This window comes from Panthera onca, chromosome D3 (assembly GCF_046562875.1).
Source record: "Panthera onca isolate mPanOnc1 chromosome D3, mPanOnc1 haplotype 2, whole genome shotgun sequence".
NCBI lineage: Eukaryota > Metazoa > Chordata > Mammalia > Carnivora > Felidae > Panthera > Panthera onca.
Window position 1 is genome coordinate 78,558,650 of NC_138350.1, and position 26,025 is coordinate 78,584,674.

Consider the following 26,025-nt stretch of genomic DNA (forward strand, 5'->3'; position numbering starts at 1 on the left):
CTAACACAGTGCTCTGAGAACCCTTGTAAGGTGTTTATGGTAGCTCCTTGGGGGTAAAATTCACTATTGCCTCTGTACTTAAGAATTTTTTTAAGAAGAAAATGGAAAAGACTTAGGCCTCAGTTATATGTATATTCTGAAACTGGCCTCAAAATCTCTCTTAATTATCCCATCTTTTCAGACAAAGGAGTATCTCTAAAGATAAGGTAACGAGGCTGATTAAAGAGGAGGCACAGTAGAGTTGAGCCTGCCCAGAGTACAGTGGATGTCCTGATCAGGACACTGGCTGCCTTCACTCTCTGAGGTGTCTAGCATCTTCCTTACCTTCTTTACCCGATTTGTGGAAAATGACCTTAAGAACAAGAAATACAGAACAAGGGAAAAATTCCCTTGTTTTTCCCTTTGCCTCTTTCCCACCATTTTAATGAGGATGGAAACCCACCCCTAGCCGTCAATCTTGGCCATCCTTTAGAACCTTGACATACATGCTCACGGCTAATCAATTTTCCTGTTACTGTTACTTTTCAGCCCCTGAGTTTTGAAAGCAAGAAAAGTTACACCTTGAAAGTGGAAGGAGCCAATCCTCACCTAGAGATGCGTTTTCTGAACCTAGGCCCATTTCAGGACACAACAACAGTGCACATCAGTGTGGAAGATGTGGATGAGCCCCCCATATTTGAACCTGGCTTTTATTTTGTGGAGGTTCCTGAGGATGTGGCAATTGGAACAACCATACAGATCATTTCTGCCAAGGACCCAGATGTGACCAACAACTCAATCAGGTTTTTCCACAGATTTCACCTTTCCTACATTTTCTAGCACTTTTTCCCTTTTGCTTCTTCTGAAGACTCTCCTTAGTTCTTCCTGTTTAAATAACACGGCCTTTTCACGTTATTTAGAAGTATTATGTCGGCAACTCACTGTCAACTGGTTTAGCAAAAAGCACACGTGTGCACACACACACACCTTAGTTTTCAGTCATGGCCCTAGTGACATTTTGAGATGGATTCTTTGTTGTCATGGGCTGTTCTGTGCATGGTACAATGTTTAGCAACATCTCTGGCCTCTACCCACTAAATGCCAGTAGCACCCCTGAGTTGCAACAACCTAAAATGTCCCCACGTTTACCAATGTCCCAGGAGGAAGGGGTGGGGAGGTCAAAAGCATCCCCAGTTGAGAACTACCAATTCACATAAAGCACAGACAGACACATATATTACCAAAACATTAAAAAAAAAAAAAAAAAAACCTGTCAAATCTTAGGGCACCTGAGTGGCTCAGTTGGTTAAGATCTGACTTCAGCTCAGGTCATAATCCCACAGCTCGTGAGTTTGAGCCCCACATCAGGCTCTATGCAGACAACTCAGAGCCTAGGGCCTGTTTCAGATTCTGTGTCTCGCTCTTTTTTTGCCCTCCCTGCTCATTCTCTCTCTCTCTCTCTGTCTCTCTCTCTCTCTCTGTCTCAAAAATAAACATTAAAAAACAGTTCTTTAATTGTCAAATCTTAGTGAGGAATACAAAAGTGATCATGGCACACTCTTTCAATTTTTAGGAACATTTTTCTACTTTAAAAAGATTAGAAAAAAAGTATACTATATGTATTTCCATACACTATAGAAAAAAACATAGAAACTACTCCTGTCCAAGGCTTCAATCCCATGTAGAATGGCCAGACAGGGCTTTCTATTTCAAGCCTTCAGATCAGTCTCTCCAAAGTATGTTCTGAACTTAAAGATTCCAATCAAGATGCTTCCCCATCAAGGGGCAGAGGAGAGCGGCTCCTACAGCCATGGGCATTTCCTCCCATCAATTCTGGAACCAAAGTGCAAACAGCTGGTGGACAGGTTGACACCTCAACCTTCCAGAGCAACTGCCAAGCCTCTGAAGCTCAACACAAAAGATCAGGATTCCAGGGCTGTTTGAGACCATCTGTCACATTCATTGTGGAAGCCACATGGTAAAACGGATCTGGGGCTTTGGTGCATGCAGACAACACATTTTAAATGCACCCAATTTATCAAATGCCTTTTCTATCATGGGTACTTCCTTCACCTAGTGCTATTTTGTATTTAAAATGTGCTTTTTCAGTTCAACGAGGACAGTTCTCTCCTGAGAATAACTATAGTGGGGGAAATCTGCTTCGTCTAACCAATTAGTAAACATTTCACATTTTCAGGCATTACAGAAATGGCTAAAATGATTTTGCTTGAATTCTGATCTCTGATTGTTAGAAGCCAACTAATCTTTCTAGTATAAATTATACCAACTTTATAGAAGTGATATTTCAACCTTAAACTTTTTAAATGTATGATAGGAAGGAAAAAGTTAGTGAAACTATATTATCCCCAACAGAAATGATACATAATAACCATAACATAAATGAAACAAATTCTGTAAATTCATACTTTCAGAAGGCAAGAAAACACACACACATATATACTATATCTATCATATATTAGAGATAAAATAATATATCATAGATATAATATATGTATCTTCTAATCAATTAGTTAACCTACTCATGTTAGGGAAGATACTGTGAGGAAAGCTTCAGAGAATAAAACTTTATGGGGGGAAGAGAGAAGTAAAACAAACACAAGCTTGAAAATATCAGAGCCCATGTCTAAAACAGTCAATCAGAAGACCCAGTGGATACTTCTGCATCTTCTTTTTGGATTCTAACTCTGGACTTCCACATGGTTAGCACTGGAAATATGACTGTTAGACGAGTCACACTGCTAAATGACAAGCAAAAGGGACTGAATGGAGTCAGAAAACACACACCCTAGAGTGTATGTGCAGTATTCAAGACTGAAGTCATGATCTCAAGACATATGTAGAATGAAAGCAAGATACCAACAGGCCTACATCCACTACTGCCATGGAGCAGTAAGGCACACACAATTAAGAAACCCTGTCTGGCTAACAGAAAATGCTGCTTCAGATGACTGGCCTTTGAAAACCATCAGTAGGGGGGCCTGTGTGGCTCAGTCGGTTAAGCATCCGACTTCAGCTCAGGTCATGATCTCGCGGTTTGTGGGTTCAAGCCCCGCATCAGGCTCTGTGCTAACAGCTCAGAGCCTGGAGCCTGTTTCAAATTCTGTGTCTCCTTCGCTCTCTGCCCCTCCTCTGCTCATGCTCTGTCTCTCTCTGTCTCTCAATAATAAATAAACGTTAAAAAAAAAAAAGAAAAGAAAAGAAAAAGAAAACCATCAGTGGGTCAGCATCAGGAAGGTAGATAATGGAGAGGCTTTCTATTCCAATAGATCCCAGTCAGGAGGAATCCACGAGTGAATGACTCGGCCAGAGGCAGAGAGCAGGGTCCACTGGACGTATTCTGGGGCAGCACTCTAGGTCCTGAGAGAGAAACTGGCAAGAACAGCCTGACGGCCACAGGCCTGGTGACAACAGATAAGCATTCAGGCAGAGAGGGCAACGGATTCCACTTATCAGAACTGGGGGTAATTTTCCCACTGCATTTTGGGTGCAAAAGAGAATTCATATTGCTAGCTTTAGGGTCCCTGACTCTTTGTACAGCCTCACAGCAATAAAGAATGGTCCCTAAACCCAAGTAGAACATCAGGGGTCCTGGATTCTCAGAAGCAAAAACACTTAAAATCAAATCTCTGGAGATAATTTAATAATCCCACTTGGAAATTACTGTCCTGTTATCTTTCCCCAAATTGGTCATTTTATCCTTATTTTTTCCTATAGAAGTTATTTTCTTTTAAAATAATTTGCATGTTATATGCACCTTGGCTACTTCATCTTCTACATTTTTATTAAAATTAATGAGATTTATATTCCTAAAAAGCAAACACATATTAAATTGCCCTAAAATCAATATATCACCTGAAGTTAAAATGTTATAGATAAAAGGCCATTTAATTTTTTAAAAAGATTGTTAGGACTTTTATAATCTCCTTTCTAGAAAGTCTATGGCACGTTCAGGCATATAAACTGGTCGTGATTTACTAGTAAACCCCAAAATTAAATCTCAATATTTAGTTACATATACATGAAAAATATAATGTTTAGTATCTCCTAAACAATTTAGGATCTCCTAAATTTTTTAATAAAAAATAAATGCTACAGGCACTTCTGGCAAACAGGAAACTGAACCATTTGGCAACTGAAATAGACTTCTGCTGGTATGGAAACAGCCTGCCCTCCTGTCCTCTCCTACGGTGTGTGTGTGTGTGTGTGTGTGTGTGTGTGTGTGTGTGGATTTAGCAAGCCTGCCCGTTGACGCCCTACCTTCAAATCGCTCCCAAATTCCGAGTGTGTCCTCAGCCAAGCCATTAAGCAGGGAGCCCAACAAACACTAGTTATTGTTCACTGAAGGCTGTTTTGTCTGTGTATATTATGCCTATTCTGCCCATAATAGGTGAGAATATTATGGTTAGAGAAAGGAAAACCACCTACATAATTCACTAGTGTGTCCCAATGTCCCATTTTCCATCTGTACCTACACCTTTAATTTGTTCTCCTGCCTCCTGAAAACTGGCCCGGCGTCCCATCCAGGGCAGGGAATGCTACTGCTGCCGCAATTCAGTAGCTTCTGCTTTGGGAAATCGGAGGGGGGTTCCACCTGCTGAGGAAGGCTTCTCTGAGGCGAGCGTGCGGTGCTTCTGCTCAGTATGTCACCAGGCAGTACCGTCAGGGTTCTGTCAGTTACTTCTGTCGCTCCATCTCCTACACTGTCTGTGACATTTGCTGTGGCGCTGTAGGTCTGAGTGTAGAAAGCTGGCGCATCATAGAGGCCGGGGGCTGCCTCGGCACTGTGCCTACCGCTTGGAGAGCCGCCACCAGGGTTATGGCTCTGTGGGCTGAATGGCTGACTGAAGAAAAGACTGTCATGAGCCAACCAGTACTTTTTTCCAAAGACAAATTCAACTCTTCAAATAGTGAACTTTAAAACTACATCACTAATTACACCTAGAAAAGAAACGCTCCAATTAATTTTAAGTGAAATTTTTAGGCATTGTTGGTTCTTTATTAAGAAGCCAATAGTTTGCTATCATGGCTTAATCTATCTTCAAGAAGAGAGAAGGCCGTGTTCCCTTAAAGAATTTCCTACGTTCCATGTGCAGTAAGGCGGAATGGTGTGGTGGTTAGCAGGAACCGGAAACCAAACTGCCCAGGCTTGATTTCAATCTTGAGCAAGTGACTTAACCAATCCAAGCCTCAGTTTCCCTACCTATAAAATCAAGACACTGTACCTACCTCTTAGGGATACTGTAAGTATTAAATGAGCCAATATATGTAAGGTGTATAAAGCAGTGCCTGGCTACAGTAAGTGTTCATTAAATAGGGTCAGAAGCAGAGAAAGGCATTAATGTACTTCCTTAAATTTCCCAACTCTTGGAGAATTATAACTGAAATGATTCCAACTTCTCCAGCCCTTAGTGGTCACCTTTCCCTTTAATTCATAATCTCTGAACAGCCATTCTGAATTCCTACAGAAAAAAAAAAAAAAATACGTCTTTGGAAGAAAACATTTTACCAAATAATACATATACATGACATAATACATACATACATATGTGTGTATGTGTGTGTGCGTATATACATATCTACACCCTTGTACATATTTGAAACAGGAGTTTTACCATCAATATTTACCCTCACAGCAGTCTGGCATGCGTATGTTCTATTTCATTTTCTTCAACGCTAGTCTGAAAAACAATGCACTAGAGAAACTTATCACTCCCATCAAAATGGCAGTTTCCCAGTTTCCACAACTTTAAGATATACACTGTAATCGCTGAGAACTCTAAATAGAATTCTGAACCCAATATATTACAGTAGTTTTTACATGTACATATATAAATATATATGTGCTACCTTTGCAAATTAGTAGCTGTTTAACTGTATGAAAGTGACTTAACTTCTCTTAGTTTTCTTTTCTGCTAATTGAGAGAATACCTACCTCCTAGAGATTTTATAAGAATTTTAAAAGAAGCTATAAAATATCTGGTATTCCATAAATGGCAGCTATTATAATTATTCACCATTACCAAGGACTACATAGATTCTCAAGCATGGTTCTCAATCATGGTGACATATTATGGAGGGTTTTAAACGTACAGATGTCTGAATCTCCCTCCACACTAACTGAATCTCCCAAAATAAGGACCACGTGAAAGAACACAAAGGGTCAGACTGCCAAATCAGGTTCAACAGGAATTATGGAGTACCCAGGTAAATAATAATTCAAAGGATACAGACAATAGCAAACTATGAGGCAAGCATTCTGTCCTTACAGAGGTCTAAAACCGTCAGGTAAATATCCTTCTTTTCCTGTGTAAGGATGAATTTTGGTCGACACTGAACATGAAAGATAAATGCAATGAAGCGCACTGCCTGAACAAGAACGTAGCCATTTGGGTTATGGAACATCTGCTTTGTATATCCCATTCATTATATAACTTACATGATATTTTCTAACAAGTTGTGCCCCATAAATTCATAAATTCCAAGTTTATTTACATGATGCAACCCAGTCAAACCTCGTTCGCCCTACTAAAAATATTGCATGAATAAGGACTCTCTAGCTATTAAACACTATTACTGTGTTTGTCAGATCAGTCATTAGCATGTTTACAAAGGACCTAATGCAAAATCTTTCCTTCTCAATAGGTGATACTAATTATAGGGACTGGAAACACTAACTACAATTTTTCCAGTTCCAATCCAGCATTTCAAAAACTTAAGTGAATAAAATTCATTTTGAACAAAGACATGCAGAGATTGATACTCAGAATGTCCCAAAAGCCTTGGGGCAGTATTAAGATTTAAAAAGCTGAAATGGATCTTCAATTGGCTTAAAACTGCCCTAAGCCTTGGTACCCTGTTTTATTTCAACTTATGAATGAGAAAATTCAAGCAGTAATACTTTGTTGTTGGTTTTTTATGGGTTTTTTTTTTGGGGGGGTGTTGGTGGGGGATTGTATCTGGACATGATGAAAACAGCAAATGCAGTCTTCTAAGTGTCCATAACTCAGAACTCGTTGCACCATGTTTCCCATAGTATGCACTCAGTTCTCTCATGAAATATGCTGTAGTATATTTATCCAAATAAAGCAACGCATTTAATCTGTGTTTTTGCAGATATTCCATTGACAGAAGCAGTGACCCTGGAAGATTCTTCTATGTTGACATTACAACAGGTGCCCTAATGACTGCAAGACCCCTTGATCGGGAGGAGTTTTCTTGGCATAATATCACTGTCCTTGCTATGGAAATGAGTAAGTAACACAATAAATTGCTCTCCATAATGTGACAAAATATAAGCATTGTAAAATGTAGACATTTCTAGAGCTTGTTGGAACAAGCATTACATTCTTTATGGGAAGAGACGGAAATTATGGTTTATACAAGCAAGTGAATGCATTTAGTTCAAATACTTACTGAGTATCTCCGATATACCTAGTCCTGTGCTAGAGATTAAAAACTAAATAAATAAAAAATAAAAAATAAAAAACAAGACACTACACAAAAGCAATACCAAAAATAGCATCCTTAAATCAAGGAGCTAGACTTCTATATGAAGAAAGGGACAATTCCTGAGAAACCTAAAAGGCTTTGAATCCTTAATAAGACTGGAATGCACACAAATAGTATGGTCAGGGGGCAAGAATTCCTGTCCCCTTCAAGCGTCCGTACAGCTGGACTAAGAATCAAATTGACATGAGACAGATTAACAAGAGAAAATCTAATTTAACAGGCGTATATACAGGGAATCCACACAGACATAAAAATTCCAAAGACAGGCACCATGAGCTATACCTGTCATTCTGAACTACGGAGAAGGGGGTAGGAGTTTGGAATTTCAAAGGAAAGGAATGCACTTTACAGGACTATAAGAAAAGCAAATGTTTAGTAATCAGAGGCTAGCCCGACCATACAGATGCGTCACTCAAATAAAATCTGTTGATAACCCTTATTCTGGGAAAAGTTCCCAATTTAGATTCTTCTCTGTGGGTTAAGGGAGGGACAAACGTCTGTCTTGAACCCACAGGGCTTCAAGTCCTTCAGCTCAAAATAATCCACATGCAAGAGTGGCACATGGGTGGGGGGGGGGGGGGAAGGGGGTTGCTGTCCTTAAGTATAAAATACTATCACTGGATGAAAGGCAGCATTTATAATATATCACCCTTACTATGCACACACATACACACAAACATGGACACAAAAATTTGAGACATCTTGCACTAAAAGGCAGATTTATGGGGCGCCTGAGTGGCTCAGTCAGGCATCTGACTCTTGATCTTGGCTCAGGTCATGATCTCACAGTTCGTGAGTTCGATTCCTGCATCAGGCTTGCGCTGACAGCACGGAGCCCGCTTGGGATTCTCTCTCTCATGCTCTCTCTCCCCTTCCCCCACTCGCGCTCGCTCACCCTCAAAAATAAACATTAAAGAAAGTAATAAAAGGCAGATTTATGAACATAAATGTAAAAATGGAAAACTACTAAAAACTAGATTAACATTTATTATAAACTTCACAAAAAAGTGGAGTATTTACTACTATACTCAATTTTTTTTCATAACACCTGGTGATGGTAAAAGTTCAGGGAAATGCAGACCCTGAGGTACTGGCAGAATTATGTACAGCCATTCAGAGAGGCAAATGGGCAAGTACGTTTTGAATTAAGATTATCAAAAACATTCACAGTCTTTTTCCTCAAGAATTCTACTTATAATAACCCTCTTAAAGAAATAATCATAGATACCAACAAAAATCCATGCACCAAATGTCTACCGCAGTGTTATTTTAACATAAGGGGGAAAGTGGGAATGACCTAAAAGTCTAATAACACGAGTCTGAGTAAATTGTTATAACCACACAGTAAAATGAGATTATCAGCAGATATTAACATACATGTCTTCAAAGCATATTTCAATGACACAGGATAATACTTCCGAAAAGTTCTAAATCCAACTTTTTAATTTTGCTTAATTGCAGTCTATGCATGTGTGTGTATGTTTCCATACTTTCGGACACATATGTAACATTGCATATATAATGGATACAGCCGGTGGTGGGGTTGTAGATCATATCTACCCTGATTTTTTTTTGTATTTTCATGATTCCTTCTATAAACAAGTACCATGGTTGTAATGGAAAAAAATTTAAGTATGTCAGCACTTTTGGTAAATAGGCAATAGAAATATTTAAGGGGAAAATATAGCAGAGCACAGGTCTTTGGGGGAAAGAAAGGAAAAAAGAGTAAGGCATTCTGAGATTTCATAAAACTATTTAGGAAGAATAATTTACGTGTCTTATAATTTCTATTTTGTCTTCCTGGGATGTGGCCAAAACAAAAAAGGACAGCAGGAACATTCCTGGGGCTGTGAAATTGTCCTGTGTGCCATTGCCAAGCAAAAGACAGACCAAAAAGACACACTCCCCCGTGAGTGATTATGAGTGACTTCTCCTGCCCCGGCTAAAGATACAGATTTGGTGTGTGTTTGATGCTGAAATATCTCCTTAGTCCCTAAGCAGAAATAAATGTGCAGGGTTATCTGGACTCCCACGAATAGCTTGAAACCTTCTGAAATAGAATTCGATTATTATTCCATAGGAACTGATTACTCCACAGGAATCAAGCCAAGCAATGCCACAGAGTATACATCCAATTAGAAATGGGCTGTTTTCAAGCCCAGAATACGGAACTCACCTGTCTTTAATTCCAGAACCTGAAGCGTGAGCCTCTTTTTTAGACGCGTTTTACGATACTCACCACCTCCTGGGAGTCAGACTCTTCTCCTCAACCTCCTGACGTCACACACTCTCTCAGACACACCCCTTGTTTGCCCAGGCGCCTACGTTCTGACCGCACTCTTACTAGGCAGCACACACACCCTGCACTTATCTTGCCATCTTCATGTTCTTTACCCATTCCTTTAAAACGACAGACTGACAAGGTGAAAACCCATTCCAGCAAAGAGCCACCTTCTTGGACTGCTGACCCCTCACCTTTGGTCTTCTTTGTGTTCTCTTTAGACAACCCTTCCCAGGTTGGAAGTGTTTCCGTCACAATCAAAGTCTTAGATGTGAATGACAATGCTCCAGAATTCCCCAGATTCTATGAAGCTTTTGTATGTGAAAATGCCAAAGCAGGGCAGGTAAGGCAGTCTGTGTGGTGTGTATGTTGGTTAATCTCCAACACATAAAAAGAACCATTACTGGGGCGCCTGGGTGGCTCGGTCAGTTAAGTGTCCGACTTCGGCTCAGGTCATGATCTCACGGTCCGTGAGTTCGAGCCCTGCGTCGGGCTCTGTGCTGACTGCTCAGAGATTCTGTGTCTCCCTCTCTCTCTGCCCCTCCCCTGTTCATGCTCTGTCTCTCTCTGTCTCAAAAATAAATGAACGTTAAAAAAATTTAAAAAAAAAAAGAGCCATTACAGATAACCAAATGTGCCCTCAAAGAAATTGAGACTCCAGAAACTAGCAGTTTACAAGAGTCCCCGACTTCTGTGCATCATGCCGCAACAGTCTGTTAGGAAAAGCATGTGGAGCCCCCCGTGCATTTTATGACCTAAACAATGCTTTGATGGTAGCCTGATTCACAGGGTGGCCTGAACTTATCTACCCATCTTGTGACTCAACGGTATAGTACCGACTACAGGAATATGTGCTCTGGGTCCTGGGAGCGAGGGACCATGAAGACCAGGAGAAGAGTCCTCTTTTCCTCAGTTGAGCACTAACAGCTGAAAATATCTGCAGTAGGGAAGGTTTATTCTTGTATCTTTCCATCTCCCTTTCTTAACTTCTGACAAAGGGCACCTTGTTGGGGGACTGCCTGCCCTATTCTCAGAATGCTTTGTTACCTAGAATACCTACACTCTCTCTCCTCCCTCAATTAAAACACCATTTTCTTAATGTTGTTCATGTCACGTAAATTTTGAGAGGAAAGGAATCTGAAGGAACAAGTTTCTACCGATTTGAGACAGCCACAGTTCTATAATCTGTAGAGACATATTTGTACCTTCTTTTAAAATACGCTTTTAAAGGTAAATGAATAATTTGGTTGATCAAACTCCAAGTGGTGTAACTGAGAAACATCCAGAACTCTGCCTGGAGTAGCCATGTAGTCATGCGTGCAATGGGCTACTGCCCACCCTGTGCCCACCCTTCTGTACCTCAGAGCACAGGCCATGGCCCTGCTTCCGTAAGATGCTTTCTTGTCTACCTATAACCCAACAGACCCCCAATAGTCCTAATTTCTTCTTCCAAAGTATATTCTATGGTCCTGTGGATTCTGGTGGTGAGGCAAATGGGTCAGTATAGTTTTAATATGAAACTTATGAGTCTATGAAGCACATATCTACAAGGCAAGGACTCGTGCTTTGGTACTTCAGGTCTTCTGGCTGAAATGCAGATTTTGCTTTCACTTCTACACCTGGAAAGTGGCACCTTGCTGCACAAACTGACGAGTGTGTACAACCAAAACTGCTATCGGCGTCCGTACTCACCAAAGATTGAGTCCACACGTCTCCACCATTCTCACTCAAAAGTGATTCACATTCTCCACAGGGAAAAAAAATGTCCTACAATGATTCTCATCTAAATCATCTCATCCACTGTTTCTTAAAATTCAGTGTAATGGTCTATAGCACTCTTAAAAATTTTTTCAACAAGTCTAGGATAATTTTACTTCCACATATATTGAATTTCTAGGAAGACTTGAAACATTACACAGCTAATAAAAGTTACAATGCTGACTTTACAGTGTAACAAATGATCTGTGTTATTATAAGTAAAGAGAGAAAGTATCAAAACTACCTGTATACGCACACCCGCTCGCAGTTATATAAAGTTATGACTACATGTGAACAAAGACTGGTGGAGGCAGGATACAAAAACAGCAAGTTACTGTGCTGTGGTAATTGAGTTTTGAGTGAGAAGGTCTGGACCTTGATTTTAATAATTTCTTTTATATTATAATATAAAAATTTCATATATAGCCTATGAAGTAAAATATATAAAATTGTATTGTATAAAATTTTACCATGACAAATGTATAATACACGACAAAGCTAATTACTAATCTCTATTATAAAGAACGTGCCTAGCAGCACAGCAAATTAACCTCTTCTCCCCCAGGAAATGATGTACTGACTTTCTTAAAGGTCTTCAGAATAGAAGGTGTATTCTGACAGCTCAATAGCACTTCAACTACCTCTCTTATTTTTGGAGCACACACGTACATCTCCCATTTCTACATTTCTAAATACATCTTTTAATGGCCTATTAGTCCTCTGAAACCCAATTTATTTGTGACTTCAAGTTCAGGTCATGAGCTACAAGTCTGTCATATTTATCATCTTTAGCCCAAGATACTGAAAGTCCTACCCCTTGATTTTGGCTCTGGGACATGTTTTGAAGACTTTTCAAAAGCACACAGCTCGGTAGGCACGTCTGGCGTATAAAGAACCAGGCCTTCTTGGGTTAGAGGCGTCGGGTAGTCGTCAGCTGTGTGTCCGCCGAGGCGGGATATGTGCTTTCCTCCTCGCAAGCAGCCAGGAAGGAGGCCCACAAAGAAATCAGACAACATGCCTGATGCTGGCTAAAGGCAGAATGAAACCAGCTAAGCAGAATACTGCATGGCAAGTGGGGCTGAGAAGGAAATCTGACCCGTCAGGATAGTGGAGGGCAGGAGAGCAGGCCACTACGTTCCCAATTGCTACAGATAACCAAATTTGCCACCAAAGAAATTTAGCCTCCAGAAACTAACCCAGCAAGGCAGTGTCTTTGCTCACTCATTCTTTAAAAGCCCAATCATGGACCAGTCCTGTACCTCAGGGCCCTCATCTCACCAATATATTTATGATTTCACAGGTCAGATATTCTGAAATGATTTACCCAACTATGTTTGCCAAGTTATATATAATCAACCATTTGTAACATTCAGTAAGAGGTAGGTTTTGTTAAAAAAGAGAGAGAGGGAGATTCTGTCTTTATGTGTTTGGTACTGTGGGAAAGATGGAAAATACAGGATTTGTCTCAGTAGGGATAGGGTGGTAGGGTGGCCCTCATATGTGAGCAGAACTGACACTAGGCTATGCCATGGGGCAAGTTCATCTCTCAGTGCTCAATCAACCTCTCTCCTTTATGCAACTCCATTCCTTCAACCTTTAGGTTCAAAAGAGGCCAGCTGCCAGTTGGGTTTGCAGGAGGCGTAACCAAAAGTGGAGTTCTGGTATAAGATGTTTATTAAGGAATGCCCTTGGGACCAATGCCTGTAGAAGAGGACGACTTTGCAGGACTAGGCAAAATGAGAAGTCCAGCTGTGATGCAGACCCACTAACAAGGCTTGCATGACTTCAAAGAGCTCTAGAACTAGCTTGCCCAAGTTTAGATGGGATGGTGAGGCTTTTACACTACTACATCAGTCATTTGCCGTGGGCTTCCCTGGAAGGATGTGGTAAGTGTGAGTAGGTGACTCTCAGCAAATGAGACAATCCTCAAAGAGACTGACAAATCTGGGGCATCAAATCCTTCACTGAAGGGGGATCTGAACAACGCAGTGTCCACCAGAAGGCCCCCAGCTGGGAGCCTCCCTCTCTTGTTATTTAACCTTCGGTATACTGAGGGGTAGCATTACCCCCCTTAATTTACAGACGAAGAAATATAGACTAATAAGCAAGCCGACCTGGGCCCGCCAACTGACCCTTGATGCTCTGGTTTCTACCCTGGCAGAGAAGCATAACCCGTTTTAAACAGCAGGAAGGTCAAGTCTACAGGTTCAGGCCCAAGACGGGTGGGAGGTATCTGTGGCATTGGTTGGTAGAGGAAACACATAGGAAGGTGACCATCCATTCAACACTTTTTCTATATCCCTCCCAGTTGGCCTGCTGCTTTTTCAATCGCATATTCTGCACTGCTTTCTTTAGTAGCTTTTTTACCATGGCCTTTATAACCCTCCTAGCAACGTACTACTTTGAAAAGCACTATGGAAAAGGCAAAGTTTGGGCCAAAGAGCTCAAAAGAAAGCCATCCCTTCTTTTGTTCTCCTCGCCCCCAAACCCTGCTTCTGACGCCAGTCTGTTCCACATATCCCACCCGAGATCTTGGGCTCTCCACGTTTCCTAGCTCCCCTTCCAGCCAACCAAAAGCAACTGCCCTGTGACCCATCCCCTCCCAGCTGTGTTCCATTAACCTGACACAGTAGATGTTGACGTGTCTATTTCTCTTCTAGGTACTGGTCATTTTTCAATAGAGGCTTCTCAAAAATAGCAATCTGACCCCGAAATATTAACCCAAATGGTGAGGTTAAGTAGGTGAAGTAGAAGAATGGAAAACAGAAACAAGCAGGGCCTTGTGGCATCCCACAGTGTTCTTACCCAGTCTTCTCTTTAGACTGCTTAAAAACACTGGTGTTGGTGTGAGAATTTGTTACGCTGATGCCTAACCCCTGAAGTATTCAGGTAACATTCACCATGTGCCAAATATGTACTCAGGCCCAATAATAAAGACCAAAATTCAATCTTGAGTGGTGTGATGCCATGGAGAGTTTCCAGGTAAGTTTCAGGATGCCTTTCTCATTAGGTAAAACAATCCACTATCGGATTTTAGGGCTTGGGATCTCACGGGGTCCTGACGATTTTTCTTCTGACTCTGACTCACATGACTCCATGTCACCCCCTCAGCTGATCCAGACAGTGAGTGCCGTGGACCTAGACGACCCACACAGTGGTCAGCACTTCTACTACAGCTTGGCTCCCGAGGCTGCTAACAACCCCAACTTCACCATTCGGGACAACCAAGGTAACCAGGTGGATAGGTGGCCACCAATGCTCTTCTAGCTTGGGCTGGAGACTTCTGTTTACTCTACCATACAAACAGTGTCACGCCAAAGGTCACCTGCTCTTTAGCAGCAGCAAAGACATTAATGCTCATTTGCAGTGTCTTTTAAAGTTTTGTTTCAAAACATCAAAGAAAAAAAGAATGTCCTCTGCTGATTCCGAAACTTTCAGTTCGTTGACAAATGTTTGAGAGCTGCCTCTGTGTGAGACACTGTGCCAGGCACACAGGCAAAAGCCTTCCTTCTTTCCCACAGATAACAGCCATGTCTGTATGTTCTATAACTATGGGGGAAATCTGAGAAAGATAGAAATTGAACTAGACAAAGAGAGAAACCTGAGGGAACGTGTCTGGGCAAGCATCAAAGGGGATGACAGTAAAGAGCTCCCAGAACAAAAGGGAGACAAAGCCTAAGATAACAAAGGACAAATATAGGATCACAAAGAGTAGTCTGAGCACTGAAACAACTTTATTACTTTAGAATGGTTTTAAAAAGAAAGAGTCAGGTGGGGTTTCCTATTCTAGAAACCATTCCCCACTACAACTTAGCTGGAATGGAATTCTAGACCCCTCTTTTCCAGTAAGCACTCTGATCAGCTAGGAAATTTGTAAACCTAGCACATTCTTCATCGGGCACAGGTGGGAAAAGGAGGGGCTTCTGTTCTCCAGCCAGATGATTTTCAAAAGAGATCAGAAAAAAAAATTTTAAACTGTCAAGTGAACTCCTTCTGTTACTAACTCTGCTACTTTCTGTCTGACCTTGCAGAGAGAGATCGTCACTTCTCTGGGCTCTACTAGCCTCATTTTTATTCCAATTATAAAATATTAATTGTCACTGTATAACAATCTAAACAAAGGGTAACAAAAAGTCATGACTAGGCCTGCCTGGTCTTAGTCTCAAACACCAATTATTTGAGACTTAAAGTATTAATTCCACCCCCCATCATATTCTGCCATTAAAACTTAAGACTATTAAACCTGTTTTCTTTTACGTGGAAAATGTTCCTCCAAGTCTTTCCTTTAACCTTCTACATGTTATCATAAAATCACTCTAACAATTCTGGAAGGAAGGGTAATATAAATCATAACAACAGAAGTACTACAATTACACATCCCAACATTTTTATTGGATCAAAGTTTGAAGTATTCATTTATCTGCTTCACAGGGAAATCCTTCCTACAAAAAGTGATTTTAGTCCCCTTAGGACTGGTTTTACAGCAGAAACCCTGGGGTTGGGAGGATGATACATTACACCGTTTCTCCACATTTTCAGTGAAATGTCACTCCGTTCTTTCACTCTATTTGTCAGATTCAGTACGGAAACAACATGCAGCAAAATGCTGCAACTTTCTTAAAGATGACTTTGGCCACCAATTCATGGAGCCAATACTTTAAAAAGAAAAGCCACTAGAACATGATGACTATAAAAGAAATGACTCATTACTTGGAAGGTTTTCCAAAATGAAAGTCAGCACATCTTCAATAGAAAGAACGAACTCTTAATTTCCTCATAACAATTATCCCATGAGTACCTTTTACTAAGGCTCATGAAAAATTGAACATCTGATTTGGTGGATCCGCTGTCAGGACTCCAACTCTCGTGCCCTACACATGATATCCTTTTATAAACACAACAGGCACTACCTCAAGTAGCACCTTTTTAATCCCCAAAGCATTATTAAGAGGACTGTGTGTGTATAACAATTTGCAGTTTCAAACGTATTTTCCCATACTTTGCTTTATTTGATATTTTTAATAATCTTCTAAGGTTTCAAGGAAGTTACTAATCCCTCCGATTCTCATTGTCTCATTTGATAGATAAGAAAGCAAATGGCCCAAGATTAGAAACCGAGTAGGCTAAGTGTCTTTCACTGGTGTGAAGTGTATCTTCCTGGAGTCAGAGAAAGACAGAAATCGTATGTTTTTACTCATATGTAGAACTTGAGAAACTTAACCGAAGACCATGGAGGAAGGGAAGGGGAAAAAATAGTTACAGACAGAGGGAGAGGGAGGTAAACCATGAGAGACTCTTAAATACAGAGAACAAACTAAGAGTTGATGGGGGATGGGGGAAGAGGGAAAAATCGATGATGGGCATTGAGGAGGGCCCTTGTTGGGATGAGCACCGAGTGTTGATGTAAGCGACGAATCATGGGAATCTACCCCAAAACCAAGACCACACTGTATACACTATATGTCAGCCAACTTGACAATAAATTATGTTACAAACAAAATAATAAAGTAAGTAAGCATTTAGAGTAGAACTAGAATTTGGGAACGGTTTCAGAAAAAAAAAATGTTTTGTGTCACCTTGGAAACAAATATTGCTTCCAAATGGGTTACTAAAGCCCTAATTATCATGTTCAACAAAATCTTCACAAGTGGCTACTATATGCCAGACCCCTTCTAAGACTAGACTTAGCAACACAATGCTCTGATCTTTTTTATTTAACTGTAAATAATTCTAAGATCAAGAAGTATGTTGTGTAAGTAGGCATGATATAATACTTTTATGAAATTCATCTCTGGTCAAGCTTTCTACAAGTCTTACAACCTAGCCTTGATTAAACTGAAAAATAAAAAACAAAGCATTCTGTCTGAAAAAAACTTGGTTTCTGGAAACACAAAATTAACACTGTGAAAAAGAATTAATAATACTTAGCTACAAAATCTGGACAAACAGAAAAGTAGGTGGGCTGTAGAGTAGATAGAGATACTAATTAATCCTCAGGTTGGCAACGAGTTGCTACATTCCTCCACTGAGAAGGAAATAAAAGAGGAAAGGGGCCTGTACCAAAGCAGGAAGGGATTTCCACTGGCTGGATAATTTTCTAGAGTTAGTATCACTAAACTAAATTAGTAGTTACACAGCACAATAGAAGAAATGTTTATGTGGAGTCAGAGAGACCAGAGTTCAAATCCCAGCTCTGCTACTAAGTAACTTTGAACAAATTATATAATCTCTCTAGGCCTTAACCCATCCACTGCAAAAGGGTCAGATTATCACTATCTCATCAAAGTTGAAAATTAAATGAGATACTGGGTATAAAGACTAAGTATTTGCACATGAGCACTCAGTAAACCGTAACTGCTACCATGAAAAGGCAAGGCAAGGAGGAAGTGAAACAGCTAACAAAGGACAATGTGTTCATCAGAATAGGCTAGCCTATGCCGCAGCAACAAATGACACCAAACTTTCAGTGGCTTAACACAACTAAAGTTAATTTCTTGCTCACATAAGGCTGATCGTGGGTGTGAGCAACGAGGACAGCTGTCCACGTAGCTCGGTGTCCCAGGCTGCCTGGATCTCCACCTTGAACGTTCTTGCATAACGCCACGCCAAGGCAAGAGAACACAGACACACACATACCACCTGCTACGTGCTTCTGCCTGGAAGTGACAGGAATCACTTTCGCCCATTTATCGTTATCAAAAGCAAATCCTGTAGACGTGCCAAAATTTAAGAGGGTAGAAAAATATAATCCTTCATTATGTCCAAGAAGGGAAAGAGAACCAGAAATATTGGTATTAATAATGTTCACTTTGGTCAGGCTCTCAGAAGTTTTTGTGTAGTTCTAGACTCTTCCCGGTGAAATGTAAAACACATCCAGAGGACCATCCACGTCGATATTAGCTTTGAGAGTCACTGCCTACATGTCCTACCACATCTCTCAAACTTTTCTTCTACGGAAAATGATCTGAACTTTGCAAAAAATACATGACTTACGATGCAAACCCACTCGAGGAAACGTGAAAACACAGATTAAAAAAATAAAAGATCCCAAAACACTACATTAGGCAAATATAAATATAAATACACACACTCACACACACCACCTTTGTGGAAACACATCAAATAATTTTCTAATCCCTTTAAAACTGGAGGAAAAAAAACTAGTATTGCTGACCAGGTACGAATTTTCACCACATTCATATTGTGTAAACTCAGACCACCAAGAAGGGGGGAGATAACAGGGTGTGATTAATCATGTGATTAGGGGATTTCAAGTAAGCTTCTGCTAAATGAGCAGGTTCTTCAGAAAGCACAGGAGGAGGTGGTGACTGTGTTTCAGAGACATAAAAGAAAATAGCAGAAGACGTGAATTCCAGCCAAAATGGCAAAAATAAGCAATCTGCCACAGCCAAGAAGGCTCGTCAGCGTTCTTTTCCTGGAGGCACGAAGCAGCCCTGTGGCCTTGGAAACCTGCTGAGCGGGAACAAACAGGGACCACAAGTGGCCAATGATTGTTCATTTATATCAAGCTTTCACAGGAACATTTCAGTTGATCTGAAGTCTAACAGTTCGCCCTGGGCACTTTATGTCACAAAGGGTAAAACAGACTCTCAAAAAGGGTTTCTCTCCTAGGCCTCAGGGTTTTGCCTAGAAGCAAGCAAAAATCCAATGTGTCTGAATTCAAATGCTGATCCACACAAACCAGGAGTGGCTGCAGCTAAATGCCTCCAGGAAATGTGCGACCGTCCCTCTCTGCCCATCCCACAGCCCATCCCTGCGCTCTTGCTTTCCTCAACCCAAGAAGTTAATTCACTCGTCGGTTCTTCCATTTGCTTCTTTCCTCCCATTACCCCTCTCCCCATTTTTCAATCCTGGAATCCCTGTCTTCTTCAGATAACACTGCCCGGATTCTCACCAGGAGGTCTGGCTTCCGGCAGCAGGAGCAGAGTGTGTTTTACCTGCCCATCCTGATAGCAGACAGCGGGCAGCCGGTACTGAGCAGCACGGGCACGCTGACCATCCAGGTGTGCGGCTGTGACGACGACGGCCATGTCCTGTCCTGCAGCCCCGAGGCCTACATGCTCCCGGTCAGTTTGAGCCGGGGCGCCCTCATCGCCATCCTGGCCTGCATCTTCGTCCTCCTAGGTGAGCAGGTGGCTCCCTTCTATTCTGTGGGGTCCCGCAAGTGCCTACTTCGCCATCATCCTAACACAGCTGTTCAGACCCGCTCTTCTACACCAGGCTCGGTGAAAAGGTGACAGAGGGAGGCTGGGAAAAAAGAAAGAGACCAAAGATAGTCCCTTCCTTCAAGGAATGCGTGGCCTCTTTGGCCCGATCAAAGCACATCTGTTTCTCTGGCACCTACTCTGGGCCAGGATACCTTTCCATGTGCTGGGATTGATAAAACACGCATGTCTGTCTTCACAAAGCTTACTTCAGAACAAAGCAAGCTCATTTTGACACCACAAAATCAATGTGACAATTTGGGCGGGATACAAGAAACACCTCTTCTAACCCCTTCATTTCAAATAAGTAGGAGCTAAATCACAAAAGGATAGTGACGGGCCCAAGGCCAATTGTCAGAGGCAGAGCCAGAAGTGAAATGCAGCCCAACCTTACACTGTGTATCTCTGTATCTGAGCGGTAAAGGTTCTTCTCCTAAATGTTCATTCTCAACTTCCGGAGGCGGTGTTACAGAGAAGAGGGACAGGGTATCCTGAGGGGACAGGAGACAAGGGTAGGCGTCATTTTAAACAAAGTGGTCAGGGGCGCCTGGATGGCTCAGTCTGTCAAGCGTCAGACTCGTGATTTCAGCTCAGGTCAGGATCTCATGGTTCATGGGTTCGAGTTCCACACGGCGTTCTGCGCTGACAGCGCAGAGCCTGCTGGGGATTCTCTCTCTCCCTCTCTCTCTGCTCCTCCCCCCACCACACACACATGCTTTCTCTCTCTCTCTCCTTCTCAAAATAAATAAACTTTAAACAAGGTGGTCAGGGCGGGCCTCACTGTAAAGGAGACCTTTGAGCGGAGACCTGAAAGAAGGGACAGAGTGAACCCCATGGGCGTCTGGGAGAACAAGCTCTCCGGGGGCATTAGCACCCCTCCGACGCACCACGGCCATCTAAGGGGGAGCAGAGACTACACAGGGCCCACGGGGCCGGTGTGCCACTGCTGCTGAAATACAAAGATGCAATGACAGGCTAGTGGGAGAGCGCCAGTGAGACAGAACCCTTTATTCCTCCTCTCAAATCATACAGTGAGGCTGCCACCCACCTCCCTTGCGTATCAGGCTACTGGAGCAATTATTTTTTAACTCAACACTCAAAAACAAACAACAAAACACCTAAACTAATTCTGGAAACCACAAAAGCATCTGTGCACGTATCCCAACTCTTCTGATTGAATTACTTCACGGCACACATGTTTTGCTTAGAAAAAAAGCAGACACAGAAGAGAGTAATATTATTCAACGTGAAAGAACTCCTAGCGTTCTATGAGGAAAAAGAGTACAGCCCTGCGGATTTAAGTGAGAATAGACATTCAGAAATCCACATAACCCCTTGATCCCAGGTTTACCTATATACCACGAGACTGAGTCAGACCAGAGAAAGAAGGTTCTATGGCAAAATATCAGCACCTGTTTGAATTTCTAGGTCAGTCTATGGAATATGCTTCTCACAAAACATTTACAAATACAACATGTGGTTTGATTGTGTTGTTTTAGTTCAGTGCCATGTGAAGGGAGAAGTAATATAAATAACTAACTTTTCTAAGTCCTCAGATCCCTGGATCAGAGAGAACTGTTTGGTTTCCGCTCCCTGTCTGCATTGACAAATAACACCTTCCTGCAATTCCTTGATTGTCCGTAAGATGGCATTGGGAGTCCTTGAGTGCAGAACAGGATAAACTACAAGAGGCCTTTGAAGGAACTTGCTCCTAGGAGAAATTTCCAAACTGGCTGTCCCTACTTCTATGTTTGGAAAATGTCTGCATTGTAAGTTCACCCTTGCCCACAAAGAGTAGAAAAAGCCATCATTACGGAAAGATTGATTTCAAAAGACTGGCACAAAGAGGCTCTCAAGCTAGAAATGGTGGGCAAGGAGCAATTTATATTGTGCTTCCCAAGCCCATTATGCCTTACCTTTTGAATTGTATGGAATAAATAGACAGCTTTCAGGAGCTAAACTGAGCAGAGCTATGCAACTTTATTTACAATCCTCACAGTTTTAGGCACTCTTATTTCTAAGAATGCACATCCTAAATTAAATATAATTCATAAAACTGAGTAAGATTCAATTGCAGTGGATCTGTCAACAAAATACACTTTGTGGACAATTAAATAAATGTAATTTTGACTTCACAGGATTTTTTTCATGTCTTCAGTATGTATCTACTTCCTAGAAAATCTCATAGGCCCTTTGGACTGTGCCTATAATACTTAAAGAAAAAAACACCCCTAGAACGGACTCTCTTCTGTCCGGGAAGCCTTTCAGTTGAATAGGACCATGTTTCCCAGAATCTGATTTTCAGGGCATTATCCAATACTTGTTATTTAAATCAGATTACCTAAAAAATAAGATATTTTACCTTATTTTGTAAGATATAAGTAAGATTTCTGTACAACAAATACAAGATGGACCAGGTCTATAAGCTGCCTAATTCTCTATCTTCAGAGTTCTTTCCAGAATATATTCAAAGACTTTTCTAATTTTGCTTCCTAGCATTTTCTAAACTACCACACTAGCATCCCAATGTAATCTATGTGAAGGTTTTCCAGTCCCCTAGGAAGAATTACTTGGTCCTGCTTCCGTATTCTCTTTGCAACACTTAGAACCCTCTGATAGGCCCTATCACTGCCTGACTTGCATTAACCATCAGTGCCCACAACCTCCTTAGATCACAAGCTTATAAGAGCAAAAATCATCAGTGTTGTTTCTCTTTTGCTTTGCACAGTGCCTAAAACAATATTTGAGTTTAGTAACTGTTTACTGAACCCCACAAACAGAGCATGTTCACACAGAATCCCATTCATCCAGCCTGCATCCATCCAGATCACGCCCCAGCCTCCCACGCCCAGTTTAAGCTCCTACTTGTTTAGGGCCTTGTTAGTCCACTTCTCTGAAATCACACAATCCGGTAGTCCATGAGCTGTATTCTGGCACACAGAGAAAACACACGAGAATATATCATTGTTTCCTGGGTGTGCATTCTGTCACCCAAGCTATTTGGGAAAATATTAGGTACGAACATTATTAAATGCAATTTACGGAAAGCACCTTCTACATTCAAATTTTTTAAATCGTTACTGTGAAATTTTTTTGTCAGTTCATAATCTTACTGGGCATACAACCAAATTCCACTTTTGTCCCCCTTGGTAAACTGCAGTTTTATTTTGCAATGTTGTCAAGCTGTTACTGTTCACAAGCTGCAACAAAGCGTATCAGGGGGAAAAAAAAATCAATAGCAGTTCTACGGCTAAAACCTCAACACACTTCCTGGAAAACATTTTCAGTCACAGAGATAAACAGTTCAATGGGATTATCTCTCTCTCCCCTTTAAACCCCAGGGAACACATCCTGGAAAAAAATACGTTTGTTGGGATAAAATTTTATCCAAATCTGCAAGGGCACATCTAACAGCGTGGTGCTTCTTTGAGAACATGATGAATTATATAAAATGTCACTGCTCATTCCCTCCCTTCCACGAACATCACTGGAGCCAGAGTCCCCACCACTGCCTTAATGGAAGGCTGTCTGAAGAATCAGTTTATTGGAAAACAGCGCTCCCTTACACTTGTTTTTGAAAGAGGTATAAAAAGACTAAGACTTCGATTCATACTTAGCCTACGTCTACATGCATACGTATTAGTGTATGATATTTACACAGCAGGATCCTATTTAGATACTAACGTCAAAAAAAAAAAAAAAAAAAAAAAGCTGTATTCCACCTACATAATAAGACTTCCACGTTATAATCCGAGAAATGTATACTGTCCTGATCCCTGGCATAGACTCTATGGCGGACCACAAGGCTCTGTGCTTAGTTAATGGGATTGTATTTTGGGTGGCTGGCTGGACACATACCCCCCCCCCCCCCAACACACAATTTCGAAGCAATAAGCTAATGCAACGAGACTTTATATACAACTTCTCCTAAGTGGACCGCTTGGAAAAAATAGAAGGCTTCGTGTGCCTACACAACCTGCCCTACAGAACGGGTGAGAACGAGGCCGACCCTGGGGTTTAACGTATCCAAATGCGGTCCCTGAGCTCACAGCCCAAAGAACTCTCCCGGTACCTGTGGTCAGTCATGAATATTTCAAGTCACTGCACACACGGCCAGGTCTCCCGGGTAAATATCCTGTCGTCTTTGTTTCCGGCAGTGCTGGTGCTGCTCATTTTGTCCATGAGGAGGCACCGGAAACAACCGTACATCATCGACGACGAGGAGAACATCCACGAGAACATCGTCCGCTACGACGACGAGGGCGGCGGCGAGGAAGACACCGAGGCCTTCGACATCGCGGCCATGTGGAACCCGCGGGAGGCGCAGGGGGGAGGCGCCCCCAAGACGCGGCAGGACATGCTGCCCGAGATCGAGAGCCTCTCCCGCTACGTGCCTCAGACGTGCGCCGTGAGCAGCACGGTCCACAGCTACGTGCTGGCCAAGCTCTACGAGGCCGACATGGACCTGTGGGCCCCGCCCTTCGACTCCCTCCAGACGTACATGTTCGAGGGGGATGGCTCCGTGGCCGGGTCGCTGAGCTCCCTGCAGTCGGCCACGTCGGACTCGGAGCAGAGCTTCGACTTCCTGACGGACTGGGGGCCCCGCTTCCGGAAGCTGGCGGAGCTCTACGGGGCGTCGGAGGGGCCCGCGCCCCTGTGGTGACGGAAGCCGGGAGGCAGGCGCGCGTCCAAACCCAGACGTTCTCGGCGGACGCTCGCCGTGGGCGCCGCCAACCGCACGAGCAATACTGTGCTGGAGAGCGAGAACGGGGTGAGCGGCGAAGAGAGCTCTCTCTGGATCAGCTTTACTTGGTTACCTTAAGTTAAGTAATCAAAAGGAAACACAGGAAGAGGGGGGCAGTAACTCCAATTACCTTTCTTTTCTTTTTCCTTTTTTCGTTTCAATTTTTGTGACACTGTCTGCCAGGGCTTGGAGCCCAAGGTTAAGTACTGGCGAGCTTGGCTTTTCTCTGCCACGCGCCAAGGCCTTGGTCCCTTGGCCACCGCTGAGAGTTTCTGGTCTTACATACACAGGTGGCGAGTGAAAGAAAGTCTGACTCCTCATATCCTTTTCTTTGTCTTTCTTCCTCCCTTTTAAAAAAAAAAAAAAAATCTTCTTTTATTCTCCATTTAAGAGTTTTGCTGGTTCATCAAACCGCACAAACCAACCCACACAAAAGAACACTGAAAACTTGTTATTCGGTGAAATTAACCTACTTGTCCTGGGATGGATGGCATTTCTTTTAACCCTTTTGAGACAAGGTTAAGGCGAATCGGCCTTGCATGATGGGTGGGTGGGGGATGGGAGAAGGAAGAGGCATTGACTTTGTGCTCAAGTTTAACGGCTGAACCAAGAGTTGTTGGCATTAGGATGGCTCCAACTCCATCAAGTTAGAGTGCCCTGTTCTCTCGGCTCTTTAACGGTGCCCCTGCAAAATTGTTCAGAACGAAACCAGAAAATCTGCCTCTTTTGCACTGTAGATGTCTCTTCCATGTGCCAAATGTGAAGATTAGATGCTACAAATGAAAGCCAAATAAAAAGAAGTATCTGATAAAAGCATGGGTTAGAGGGCTTTCCTAATCTGTGTGAGGTCAATCCAAGGGATGTTTACATACTGTAGATAACCTACTTGAACAAAAATCAGTATTATAGAGAATAAATGGATGTAAGAAAATTACATGTATAAGTTTTGTATATTTGTTAATAATTTTGGTAATAAATATGATGTACTGCATCTCAGTACCCTAGCGCTTCTTTTAATAAAAGCTAAATAGAAGGGAAAGTCTATGGCACATTTGTTTAATTGCTGAGCCCAAAGGAGGCTTTGTGATCTTGACCTAGCCTCAGGTTCCCGGGGCTGGAGCTGATTCATAAGGCAAAGGCAACAGCAAAGAAGTATGAGGCTATGCATCCCTTTTCAGTCGCTGATCATAGGAACGTTGTGGTTCCTACCGTTAAGCTTTTCATGAACACTCTTCATTCCCCCATCTCTGGAAAGAGTAAAGGACGATTTGGTAACATCAATGATATAATGGTGAATTTTGCCCGTATTTTTCATTTTGTGAGAGGGTTTTACACATAGCCACCAAGGAGGCACGCCACTAGGCTACTTTTACCACTGTTCTGTTGGTCGATCAAACATATACAAATTCATGTGTGCAAATAGGTACAGCTCACCAACACTGGATGAGTTCACAGAAGGCTGGGACCATATTTCTATTCTTCTTTCTTTGCCCCGCAGTTGATTGTGA

The 26,025-nt window shown here is 42.0% G+C and overlaps 1 protein-coding gene and 1 long non-coding RNA gene across 5 annotated transcripts in view; one reads left to right on the forward strand and one right to left on the reverse strand.

Annotated features, from left to right (window-relative positions):
* LOC144613798 (uncharacterized) overlaps window positions 1–24,372 on the reverse strand; it is a 58,365-nt gene extending 33,993 nt beyond the window's left edge. Inside the window, exon 1 of one of the 2 annotated variants that reach the window (XR_013551214.2) lies at window positions 24,275–24,372. This is a non-coding gene — a long non-coding RNA (uncharacterized LOC144613798). Of the gene's footprint in view, window positions 1–4,591; window positions 4,880–24,274 lie in introns of those variants that run through there. The other variant, XR_013551215.2, reaches the window with a different exon arrangement.
* Window positions 1–25,572, forward strand: part of CDH20 (cadherin 20) — a 207,015-nt gene extending 181,443 nt beyond the window's left edge. For 2 of the 3 annotated variants that reach the window (XM_060613985.3, XM_060613986.3), the window contains exons 7-12: window positions 529–782; window positions 7,114–7,250; window positions 10,012–10,133; window positions 14,660–14,777; window positions 19,442–19,693; window positions 23,931–25,572. In XM_060613985.3, the coding sequence (XP_060469968.1) occupies window positions 529–782; window positions 7,114–7,250; window positions 10,012–10,133; window positions 14,660–14,777; window positions 19,442–19,693; window positions 23,931–24,436 (1,389 nt within the window). In that variant the 3' untranslated portion in view covers window positions 24,437–25,572. Of the gene's footprint in view, window positions 1–528; window positions 783–7,113; window positions 7,251–10,011; window positions 10,134–14,659; window positions 14,778–16,123; window positions 16,298–19,441; window positions 19,694–23,930 lie in introns of those variants that run through there. The other variant, XM_060613987.3, reaches the window with a different exon arrangement.
* Window positions 25,573–26,025: the final 453 nt, after the last annotated feature.